Genomic DNA, 13,002 nt, shown 5'->3' with positions numbered 1-13,002 from the left:
TTCGCGGATTTAAATGGAAATACATATATTTGTATGGCAAGGATTTATTACTGCGCGACCCGTTTTAAAATACGAGACGGCAAAATGGCGACATTTGGAACATTTGTAAATGGCCTTTTTCACGGTACAAAAATCGGCCAGAATTTTTAAGGCTGCCTCGAATAAATCGTACGTATATTAATTAATATGAATACCAAGAAAAAGAAAAAATGTAAAAAAGCTGTCGGAAATATCTTCGAGAAACGGAGGCAAAAATAAATAAAAAAGAATAAGAAAGGTATAACAAACAAACCTGAACGAAAGTAATCCGACGAACTCCGATCTAACGTAACAAAGAAAACTCGCGAAAAGATGGAGAAATAAATGTCGAGGCAAGGGAATAATCACGCAATCGTCCTCGACATCGTCAAAAAGTATTCGCGACAGGACTTGGGCCTCGGCGAGGAGAGCGGCTTAGGTTCGCGCGCACAATGACCGAAACTCCTCGATCGGAGATTACGATTGCAGGCGTTGCAAGTTGCAAGCTTTTAATCAGAGCGCCGGGGATCGTAATTGCAGCGTTTACGGTTCGCAAAAGTGAAACGCGAAGCACCACCGGGCAAAATGGAGGCGTGCAGCATGCAAGGACAAGCGTGATTTAACGGTCTCGTTTCTTTTCAACGCTCGTTACAGTGTTTCCCTAATGGGACACGGACACGTATCCGTGCATACGGGTATTATGCGGCTGCGGGCATATACGTACCTGTAATATTTTACAGCGATTTGTCACGCACTGGTCGTCGACGCACGGCTGATACATCCCCAGCGTGATGCAATTCAAAAGAATCACCATCATGCTCACTCTCTCGAACCACGTGTACCACGATAAACTGTTAAGGAAATATATTAATCGCGATCTACCGCAGCTGCAAACAATATTAAACGTTACATGTAGAATAGCCACGTGCACGGTGAAGGGTAATCGAACATCGGATTGCTACCATTTATGTTGAATCCATTGATTTCAGGTGTACACTGTAATTTCGCTTGCAATTCGGCGATGTTGACTGCAATTAGGATTAATGAAGCCGCAAACAGCGTTAAAGGATAAACATTGCATAAAGTGGTCGGACGAAATGGCAGCTCCGGTTATGGTTGAATATTAAATTGGCTGCATCGATCCTCGTTGACTCCGTTCGATATTATAATTTTAGGGTGGCCAATCGAATCGAATAAATAAACAATGCTACAATAATCTCCACTGGAACATTTCATTGGAACACTTTCGTTCCAACGCTGCAAGAATTTCGACTGCGCGTCGATTAGGCTGTCGATGCTACGAGGTAAGGGTAATTCAACGAATCGATTTAACGAATAATTATACAACAATTCTAACCTTAACATTGTTTCAGTTCAACGATCGCCGAATCGAGTATCACAATTCATTCGCAAGAAGAGAATATCGTCCGAATAAATGTTCCACGAGAGAATATCTGTCATCGAATGATTCCTTGCGACACTCCACCGTTGTCGTCGCGCGTAATGTGTACGGCCCGAGGACGTCGACCTTGAAGATTCCGCGCGAAGGTCGCGAAAATCAATGATTCCCCAAAGTAAACGTTTGAAGCTCTCGGCGGAAAGCGTCGCCGCCGAGGGAACAACCGTGCAAATAGCATTTGGTAGCACTCGGACACGTCTGTACACAGGCGTACACGACGGAGGCACCCTTCCAGACCACGAAGCGGCACCCTGTCCTAGCCGGTTGCCATCTTGTACTACCCGCGACGACGACTGGGGACGGTTGAGAGCCTTTCGGCCGTTTAGGCGAAATGTCAACAGAGCTCCTCCTATGTTTATCCGTGATCAAAGAAAGCCGAGGCCTAGGTCACGCACCGAGGAGGATCGTGTTTAGGTAACAGTCACTTGGTAACCGTGAATCGATCAGCGAGATTAGTTACTATGTCTTGTCTCCTCGATCGATCGTTCGTTCGTTCGTTCGTTGGTTCGTTTCGCGACGGACACGATACCGGAATGTCATAATAGCAAATTGTCGCGGCGCGATCCGTCGCGATGCGGGCACCGAACGAGTCCGAATACGTGTGCGTGTGCGTGTGTATAGTTAACGATCGCTCGGCTGTACATAGTTTGTCTCCCGTGGCTAGTCCGGAATTAATCGCTGTTAAAGGGGGGAAAAAGAGCATGATCAATTTATCGAGTTGACGGACGATTATCGGCGATCGGGAAAATTTCAGCGGGATTATCAGCCCTTTATGACAGAATCCGGTTGCTCTGCCTTTAGTTTAATTTCACATTTATGCTTATCCAATGGGACGTGTTACATTATCTTCTACGTAAATTCGTTCAAGCGTTTATTTGCTAAAATTATAATAAAGTTGAGTTTAGCTTCGAATAAATTCCACGGCGTCCGTTGTTTCTACGTTTTGCCGTTGCAACGAATGAACGATCGAATACCATTTCGATTGCCCTGGGTAATCGCGATTCAATCGGCTGTCTCGATGCAGAAAAATCGAACTGATAATGCCGATGGATCGATTCGTTTTAGAAAGCATCGATCGAGCCTCGAAGATAAATTTGGCCCGGCGAAAGAATTTCTCCCTTCGATCGCGAACGTCGATGTCGCTTGTCCGATGAAAAGATGCCATAAATTCGCTGCTTTTTTCATCGGTTGAACGAAAGAAATACAATCGGCCTAATGGATTTTCGTCGAGCAGCAGAGAGAAGGAATCGAAAGGGTTTGAACAATTCGTGAACAACTCTCGAACCGGTGTAACTTGGTAAAAAAGAATCGCACGGCAATGAACTACGGAGTCATTTTACAGTTCGACTATAGTTCTTCTAAAATTTGCTAAAGCGAAGTTCCTTAATTCGACGAGACTCGATCGACACCTATTTCGTTCCTGGCTCTACACACACGGTGTGTATTTACCGACGCTGTCTTGTATTTACCAGCGCTAACCAATCTTCAGGCGTTATGTGCCTATAGACTGGCAGACAAATGTTAGCTGACACCGGATCATTGATTTCGATAAAACTCCTTTTCCCAGGGATAGACCAGCCGAGACTCTTATACACGTATGTATTTCTTTGTTGACTACGGTCACGCCATGTTTTCTCGCGAGCCTCTAATCAACCGTTCAGTTTCACAGGCTTCTTACATTTTTATTATTATTTTATTATCATTACTCTATTATTATTATTCTATTATTCACTATTATTCTCGCTATTATTTATTATTCTATTTCTATTACTATTATTTCTCGTTAGTATTATCACTATCGTTCTGTTATTATTATTCTATTTCTACTACTATTATTTCTCGTTAGTATTATCACTATTGTTCTGGTTATTATTACTATTATTATTATTCTATTTCCACAACTATTATTTCTCATTATTATTATCGCTATTATTCTGTTATTGTTACCGTTATTATTATTCTATTTCTACTACTATTACTTCTCATTATTATTATCGCTATTATTTTATCATTATCACTATTAATGTTATTGAATTCTTCCAGAAAACTTGAAAGGACGTCTGGCTCGTCAATGCCGAATAAATTCAATGGACCGATTAGAATTGCGGATCTGATTGCGGAAACGTTGGCCGCGCGAAACGTAAAACGGAGAACGCAGGAAATCTATTCAGGACTCGTTAACTAACAGACATAACTCGCCCGATCGGGTTCCATTCGAATAGAATTCGTAAATCGTGGAAACAACGGGGAAGAGTAAGCAACATCGGCGGGGTCTGTCTTCTGCAATTTAGATTCGAGTAAGTCATCCGGGGCTATTTTAATAGAACTGGGTTAATTACGATTGTTCGAAAGCGAGCGAGCCATTAACTCCGCGATACGGAACTGGAAAGAAGTGTTCGTCAAACGGGAATAACGTTCTCCGCCGTGGATCCTCGAAATCTTCGAGGAACGATAAGGATAAAGGCTTCGTCCTTGTCGCGGCCCCGTAAAAAGAATCACAGGGTGCTAAATCGAGAGTTTTTGCTCTGGCCGGTGTGCGAGCACCGTAGTGCCAATCAAACTCCGCCGACGATTTTGATAGGGGTAGTTTCGCGGAACGACGGTAACAAAATTCCGGGAGTGTCCCTAAAGTCGGTCCAACTTGTGAGCACCTTCGCCGCAGCTCCTTTCCCGCGATACGTTCAACACTGTTCGACTTCATCGTTCCGTTTCGTCGATTCTGGTTTTTCCTCGACGCGCGTGCACCCCTCGGTCCGCAGCATCTACGAGGAGGCTTCAGTTTCCCGCTCGCCGCGACGCGTAAAACAGTCGCAGGTGAAAATGCACGCGACACGACGAAAGTAGAGGTTTCGAGCTTTAAAATGAGCCAAAGTGCATTGTCGTACGATTCTTTTTTCCAAAGTTATAACGGTTCGAAGATCGTCAGTTTTTCCAACCCTTTGCCGACTCATTTCGCGCGACGTCGAAGTACGCAACGTCGCGCAAAAAATCTCGCGCAATTCCACGATGCGGTAGATCGACGTTTAAATATTCTGCGAAGTTACGCGCGTCATCTTGTGTTGTTTTACTTTGTTTATCTCGCGTGACGACGCGACGCGAGGATGCCATCATAATCACGTCACTATCGACGCGGTGCCCTGTACGTGGAAAATTAATCTTGAACCCCTTCTACGACTATTTATAAGCATCACCGTACTTAGAACGTTCAATTAGGCGTGCCGGTGTGTCGGCGAATAATCTGAAACACGTACGGAGGGGGTTCGAACACCTGGGTTCATTGAGTTGCGTGACTAATGAACGTTTCTCTCATTAAATTAACGATTACCAAATTGGAGGAATTTCGCGGGAACATCGAATTGAATCCGTTCGCGCGATTTTCCTTCGTCGAGTATCGGCCATCCAATTTGTTCCAAGTAAATGTCATGCGTTACTTTGAATCTGGCAAGCAAAGGTCACTTTCTCAAGGTCTTCTCCAAGGTCATAGAATTATTCATTTATTCTTGTACCTTAATGTCACGCATTATGCTCGAGAGAAGGGTGTTTTCATGTGAAATTGATAATAAGAAGAATTAATTATAGAACGGATTAATAAAATTGTCAATAAATTATAATCGCGACGGCGAACGCTTTTGATTGCAGTCTGATATCGCAGTTGACATTTCGTTAGAGTTTCAACGAAGCATTTTTAATAGTACTTTTAATGATACTTTAAACGATGCTTCTTCGTCTAGGAAGTTAATAAATTAATATCGCAGATATACGTGCAAAAATATTCGACAATCGACGAGTTCCCTCAATTCAATGACAGTTTCGATAATATTTCTTTTATCTACAATGCCGATAAACAAATTATAACACACGACGAAGTAAAAATATTTGCTTCGTTCTAGCAAATTTCTGTCGCACCGTATTATTTTACTGGTCGAGGCAAATATAATCGTGGGTGGAACGTACAATGATCACGCTATCTCGTTCCGAACGAATGACTGTCCAAAGGCTCTTAAGAACCAATGGGAAAATTAATTAAGAGATACCGTGAGTGATTCGCCCGATAATGTTCGGGGGAATTTAATTAACAGAACTTTTACTATCTCGTCGCCCTACTAGTATCGTATCCTTGAACGGCCGCCATCATTTTTATTAACCAAATGAAACCAAGATGAAACGAGCTTCGCGAAAAATTGAATTGAAATTTTTATTCATTCAACAATTGCTCGACAAACGGAGGAAATATTAATTAAATGTGATTAGCATTGTCCACAAAGATGGACAATTTGGAAAGAGAGAGATTATTCGAGTCTTGCGGCTCGTTTTTATAGTTATTGACAATCGGTAATTTATATTATATTATTATATTATATATTATATTATATTATAATTTATATTATATTATTATACCCCAATCACGAGTAATCGCGTCCCCTCTTCCCAAATTGTCTATTATAGCGCACAATTTGAACGACAATTAGGGAGGCATTACCGTATATCCAAATCACATTGCGATAAATCATTTCAACTTGTCTCTAGCATTTCAACTTGTCTCTAGCATTTCAAAATTCTGCTAATATTCGCGTGCAAGTATCGCGGCCGAATGCTCGAAAGCGAACAGTACGGATCGCGTATTTGCGAAAAGATTTACGGTTCACAGAAACAACGGGCACTTAGAAAGGTGACGATCGCCTCGGTCGTCGGTCCCTCGCGGGCAAGCTTTTTATGGGACGATAAAGCCGGGCAGGTTCAACTGGAAAGCGAGAAGTATGAATTACCGGGCGCCGAACGCCTGCACGCAAGCTTTTTGTTCACGCGACAAGTTAACCGGTCACTGACGCTGCTGCCAGCATTGTTACAGAGCGAGCGAGGCTGACAACCTTTGGTCGGCCGTCCTCGACTTCCAATTTGTTTTCTAATCAGCTTCGAACATTAATGCCAGTTTTCTCGAACGGTGCCCGGGGAAAATCGCGGATTCCGCTGCACGAAGTTGCAACAAGTTTTCTCGAAGCTTGTGTAACACGGTAGACCAAGATATTGGTCCAACCAGTTTCCATCGGTTCCGACAACTTCATCTTTCGTTTCCCTTTACTCGAAAGACGTCGTTATAAACTTATTTCACGATCCACCGGCGATGCCGCACGGCGAGGTCCACACCGGCGAGGAACACGGGGCGACAATAAACGTGGATTCTAAGTGGCTCGCTTTCATAGTCCGCGGCTCAAAGGACCGGGGCCAGACACTTTTTAATTATAAATCCGTGCCCCGGCTCTTCCACGATCTTCCTTTGATTCCGCGTGCAATTATATCACGCACGACGGCCTCCGGAACTTTTAAGTATACCAAATTTCCAATTTTTATTCTCTCCGATACTTTGTTATTCGTTGCTTCGTTCGATGCGTCGAGTCTCTGCTGCACCACTTTGTTTCGCCACCGGCGAGTTTGTTACGCGTTTCCACGACCTCGCGTTTAAAGGTGTTACAGCGGCGAGAGGGTGCATCGTGCTTAGGAGCGAGAAACGCGATCTTAAAGAAGAGATTTCGAGCTTCGATTTGAGAACAATGTCATCGTGCCACGATGATCTTTCGCGGAGTTGTCGTCCGCCAAAGTTTCGATTTCCATGGAATTTCTATCGAAAAATTGTCCACGCTACGAGTTTCTCTAGCAACGATACACGCTTTCTGTTTCTCCGGATCGATTCGATTCTCATATAGGATGCCTCTGGCAAGTCATTCCAGCCAATTCGATTTAGCGAGCTCGGTCTAACAACACGGTCTACGAAAATCTGAAACGTTCATCGCGCGCGGGGCCGGTTTCAATCTAATATACCGAACTAAAATGAAACCAAAGGGATCGATATACCTTCGGAAGACCGCTAAGAGGATCGAGTCGTGAAATTTTGATAAGCATCGTAGACCCACGGTCAAGATATTCGAGCCGAACCGCCGAAACAATGGGATCTCGGACGTAAATGTTCGATGGCCGGTGCGGCGCGGCGCCTATTGTTAGAACGCCGCGTCGGCTTTCCGTCTTTCATTTCCGCGGACGCGCATCAAACGTATTAGGATCGACTTCGGCGTGTTGTGCCGGCTGAAACGATCCATCCCATCGGCCAGCAAATAAATCCGCCGTCGCCGAATCTGGAACGGACCTAAATAATTCGGCCGATGCTCGCCGCGATTTATGCGAGCTCGTTTTTCATCGAAAAAAATTTCGGTCCCGCGGTTTTTCCACGCTGCCGGAGAACAATCTAAACGTCTGGCGACTGCCTACGTGTGTCGGCGACACGATCTTTGATCTCGGAACGCTCGAACGATCCGTTGGTGGGCACGATTAATTATATATTTAGGTATGTTGTTAATCGACTGCTAAATCTTTGCGCGGAATACAAATTTTCTTCAGAAAATAAAAACACAACAGGAACAAGATAGACATTTCGTTCTTTGTTTAATAACTTTTCAGCGTATTCTGTATCAATTTAATAATATAATATGATGCCTTTAGCGAACAATGAATTTATATCATACGTTTGAATTTGCAGCATCTTGAAGAGGACAAGTTGTCGGTTTCTTATTTCCTGCACGCTGCAAAATCATTTTAGCGGAAAATGGCCAACCCACGGTGAAAGCAGACGCATCGAGCTTCAAAATAAGCCAAGACCGGTCGTCGTGCGCTCATTTCTCAAAAAGTTATAGCTATTTAGATATCGCCAAAAAAAAGGAGGAAACGATAAATATCCTGGAAAAGCCAAACTGTGTCCCGTATTAGGAAACCGTTCTCTGAACTAAGAGGCTGAAACGTCGCAAACCGCGAGCCGGGAAGCAGGGAATTCCCGTGAGAATTCCACGGGAATTCCTGTGGATCGCATCGGTAGATTCGCAGAGTCTCGGAGGAGCGGTCTCTCGCTGGTTTCGCCGCGGCGCGAGGCGACGCGACGCGACGTGGCGTGGGGTGAAAAATTCGCGAGGCGTTCGGAGCAACAGTTGCTCCTGTTTTTACGCGGCCGTGATCTGGATCGGCGCGGTTCGTCGCGGATCGAGCTGGAAAACGCGTTGCGGCCGGGCCGCGCGCGTTCCGCCCCCGCATTAGCCGCGACCGCGGCGCGACGCGACACGCCAAGATTCGAGGGTTACACGGAGAAGAGAGAAGAGAGCCTGGCGGCTGCCGGAGGCCAGCCGTTTATTGATCGGACACGCTCCGCATGTTTGTGGAAAGTAGATAACGTGTGCCGGCTTGCTTTCTCGCGATCCGCCCGCGGAAAACGTCCCTCGTCGGCTTCCGTTCTCGTTCCGGCCGCGATTTCGACCCACCCGCACGCCGAATCGACCCTTTCGTTACCGATCGATCCGATTCACGCTCTCGTTTTCGACGCGTTCGCGAACACGTCGTTCCGACCCCCAGCCAATTCGATGTTTCTGCCTCGGATACGCGCGGAGCCTTTTTCCCCGCAGCCTGTCGTTCAACGCTAAAACCCGCCGACGGTTTCCATACAGCTTGTCCGGAAAGGTTTCTGGACCAAGCCTTTATAAGACAGCCCTGAATTTCTGGCGTTTTTCTCACCCCTCGCCGTGCCATTTTCTTCTAGAATCGCAGCGATCGGAACCTCGATTCGATCGCGATGATTTCTTCGAAGAATAAATGCTCGCCGAAACGTTCGCAGTCGCAAAGTATTTAAATATCGGTGGCAAGAGAAGCGTGTAGAACGTTTTTCTATACGAATATAGAAGCGTGGACGACCGCAAAACGAAACTATGGCGGCCGTACACGCCGAATCCGACGTAAATCGCGTAATATTCGCGAGCCGTAACCGAGTTTCGGCGAATCATCGAGCTCCCGAATTTTGTGGGACGCGTTTTAGGACGCGTCCCGTCGCGTATCGGACCGACGGATCGCTATCGCCAGACGATATACACTCTGTCATTAGTATCGAAGGGCGTTTGATCGCGTTCTATATATAAATCGAGTAGCCGTGGTCGCGAGTTCGAGCTAATTCAAGGTTCTAACGGCGCTGGTCCAACGGCGAAACGATCCCCAATGGAGGCTGAAACGTGCCCCGACATTCGACATCGATCTTCGAATTAATTAACTAATCGTTCTTGGCATCGTACGAGCCGCTGAAACAAGCCAGTTTATGTCTCTTCGTCGAAATGACGAGCATTTATTTGTTCAGATCTTTGGCTACCTTTTATTCGAACTTGTCCAGCGAGAACAATTTATTGAGTATAAAAATACGAACGAACGTGTCTTTATAATAATTAATAATAGTCGTAATTTGAGACATTTGAACGGCGTCAAAATTACGCGTTCCGTGAAACAAGCGTTAATTGATACACCGTTCGTTCGACGACCATCGAATTCAAAAGACAATTCTTGACGGAATTATATTAAAAATATCCTTTCGATTCTATTTGAACGACAACAATTAATCGCCTCTTGCAATCGACGATAGATTTTATCGAACCGACAACTTTCCGCCTCTCGTTGGTCGCTGTTTTTCGTCGATAATTCGTAAACGAAGCCGCGGATATCATTTTCGCCAAAGAAAACGTAACTTCGAATAACCCCAGGAATCGTCGCTTTCCGGGTGTTGACAGAATTATGGGACACCCTGTATATTAACTTGCGCATAAATATCGTCCTCGATTGCGCTCAATAATTGCGCATCGTGACCTAGAAGGGAGCCGAGCGGCCGCGAACCTGCGTGACTGAATTTATTTCTGCCTCCCCGGACCATCAACACCTGCATTATTTATCGCGCACGCGATTCATCATAGATAGCCAGGCCGCGGCGTTTCCATGGGACAAACAGCCCGCGAAAGCTTTTCCGCGAACGTTACACTCGAAACAGTCGAAATTGCACGGCTAGACGGTGCTCCAGTTTGCCAGCGAGTCGCTCATGAGTTCCGAACCGCTCGCTGCTTCTGGCTCTCTTCGAGGAGGTCTTCCAGTTTCGAGGCGCCCCTTTTTCCCGCGGCCTTTCGTGCCGCTTTCTTCTCCGGAATTCGGCGAACGGCGCAACACCTTTTAGAACGCAATCATTTTTCTCGAACCACCCGAATTTCACGGAGACTCTTGCGACTTAGTTTTCTCGACTGATATGCACTGCTCGAAACGGTTGCAGCCATAGACAAATCTTGGAGAAAAATTGGCCAACTTCGACCGACGATAACTCCGCGAAAAATCATCGCAGAACGATGACGTTATTTTCAAATTAAAGCTTGGAATCTCTGCTTTAAGAACGTCTTCCCTGATTTCAAGCTACAACCCTCTAAACGCGAGGCCGTGTTCATCGCATCGAAAATTGCCAAGTTTCACGAAATGCCCGGACCTTGTAAAATTTTTTTCAGGGATGCCGTTAGCAGCGGAATAAAGTTCGATCTCTCCTCTTTAATTTAAAAAAAGGCGAACTCGGCTGCGATTTTTTCTCGCAAAGTTGCAGCACTTCCAAGTAACCCTTGCATTTTGAGCGTAGGGGTTGAAAGGGTTGGACGTGAAAGGATTACTTTGAACTGCTGCAACTTCGTGGGAAAAAATCGCAGCCGAGTTTCTTTTTTTGCAAATTAAAGGGGAAGGATCGGACTATGCTCCACCGTAGACCGCATCTGCGAGAAAAATTTTGCCAAGTCCGTGCGTTTCGTCGAACTTGACGATGTTCGATATGGCGAACGTGACCTCGCATTTAAAGGATTGAAAGGTATCTCGAAGCCCATGAAAGGTAAAATCGAAAAATATCATCTTAAAGCTGAGATTTCGAGCTTTATTCTCAAAATAAAGTTATCACCCAACGATGATTTTTCGCGGAGTTGAAGCAGCAGTCGAGGAAATTGCGGCCGAGCTCGGAGCGGTAAACGAGTGTCGTGAATCCCAAAGATCCATAATTTTCCGAACCGTTTTATCGAAGATCTAGCGTAGCGAGTGACAAGTTTGCTCGGAAAGTCAATCAACCCGTTGCCGGCGGCGCGGCGCGGTGCGACGCGACGCGACCATAACCGCTAAAGACACCCTCTCGGCGGTTATCCGAACGCGGCATCTTATCGGCTCGCGTATCGACGGGATCACTCCAGATAAAGCCACTGGCCTAAATGTTTGCGGGTGCGAAAGATAAAAGTTATCGGCGTCGGCGAAAGACTATAAATCGAGCGCGGGTTTCCCCCCTCCCGGCACGGCGGGGTTTACACGAAGGGACAAATCGCGAGGATTACGGGGCAAGGATAAAAATGGTCTCCGGAGACCGGAGTCGCGATACAATCCTCGAATTGCTCGGCGGATGACTCCGCGCGTGCTACAACGCCGCGCCGTCTGCCCGCTGACGAATGGGCCCCGATCAAATGATTTTTCACCGGACCCTTCGAAACGTCTTCCCTTTAATCCCGTAGGTACGGCAACCTCTTTTGCACCCTGGGGTGCAATCGGTATCGCGATTAGCTCTCCAACTCGCAACATTAGGGTAACACAATCGCGCTCTTCGCAAGCTGTCGCGGTGATAAACGCGGAAGAGTCATTACCGTCTGATTTCGATCTCTTCGTTCCTATTTTCTTGGAATTTGGTCTGTTTTGTTGTATCGTATTCTGTGTCGCTGCACTTTGGTCTTATCTTTTTCTATTTTGCTCCACTTTGTTCCAGTTTCTTTTGTATTTCGTCACAGTCTCTCGAATTTTCAGATCTTTCGTTGTACAATAATGTACAAATTGTCCATTTTTGTGGACAATCCGAGCGTCGGTAAGGGAGACATTATACTGTACTTTGTTGCAATGTTTTCTACTTCGTTGTATTTTATTCTATTTTGTTCTACGTTGTAGTATTTTATTTTATTTAACCTCGTTGTATTTTTTGTCGCATCTTGTCATATTTCGTTCTATTCAACGTTGTTCAGAAGTCTCGACGTTTCATTGTCAATCCCTAGGACATTATTTTTTCTTTCGAAACCATGAAGCAAACGGCGAATGAGACATTTTTTTTTCGTTCCCAGTGTTTTATCGTGAAAAAAAGCACACGATTCCCTCTGTTAGAACGAGCCAGGACCGTAACTGTGTTTGTTAGATTGAATAATAAAGGCGTGGGTTTTGTTCGACTGACCTCTCGCGTAGACAAAGCATGAAAACTTTCCTGTTCTAGTGTTCTACCCGAACGACTATACCCTCCGGTAAATTAGATCTAGGTTGAACGTTGCTTCTGGATTAGACTAGGTTGGAACAGTTCGCGAAGTATATCAGATATGGACGCTGAAAAGAAACTAACTTGGTTCTTCCTATCGTCGCTTCTCTTCGCGACGCGAACGACGGGAACTCGAGAACTTGTCGCGAAATGTCTCTGTAATTAATGAATTATAGTGCTCGAGACCGTCTCGTTCGCTATAATAGACCTACGAAATTCGCATTGTTGCAAATTGCACAGGCAATTTGCGTTAGCGTTCTTGTTAACGTAGCGCTTGGAATTCGGTACTGAATAGTTGAGATTCGAGTATGCACCTGGCGAAAATTTGTATCTTTTTCCGTGAGAATGCGAAGTCCGATAGGCGACGGTTTAAAAATGAAAC

At 45.4% G+C, this 13,002-nt stretch overlaps 1 protein-coding gene and 1 long non-coding RNA gene across 5 annotated transcripts in view; one reads left to right on the top strand and one right to left on the bottom strand.

The window, feature by feature from the left end:
- The window catches only part of Ca-alpha1T (Ca[2+]-channel protein alpha[[1]] subunit T), a 132,002-nt gene that overhangs the window by 101,640 nt on the left and 17,360 nt on the right, over window positions 1-13,002 (bottom strand). For all 4 annotated transcript variants that reach the window (XM_076521407.1, XM_076521405.1, XM_076521406.1 and 1 more), the window contains exon 2: window positions 743-855. In XM_076521407.1, the coding sequence (XP_076377522.1) occupies window positions 743-855 (113 nt within the window). The remainder of the gene's footprint in view (window positions 1-742; window positions 856-13,002) is intronic.
- On the top strand, window positions 1,917-10,719 carry LOC117226986 (uncharacterized). The gene is made up of 3 exons (XR_004491959.2): window positions 1,917-3,072; window positions 3,521-3,774; window positions 8,007-10,719. It is a non-coding gene; the product is annotated as an uncharacterized LOC117226986 (long non-coding RNA).

Source organism: Megalopta genalis, chromosome 5 (genome assembly GCF_051020955.1).
Source record: "Megalopta genalis isolate 19385.01 chromosome 5, iyMegGena1_principal, whole genome shotgun sequence".
NCBI classification, from domain to species: domain Eukaryota; kingdom Metazoa; phylum Arthropoda; class Insecta; order Hymenoptera; family Halictidae; genus Megalopta; species Megalopta genalis.
Note: the sequence above shows the minus strand (reverse complement) of the source record. Positions and strands in the feature narration are given on the sequence as shown.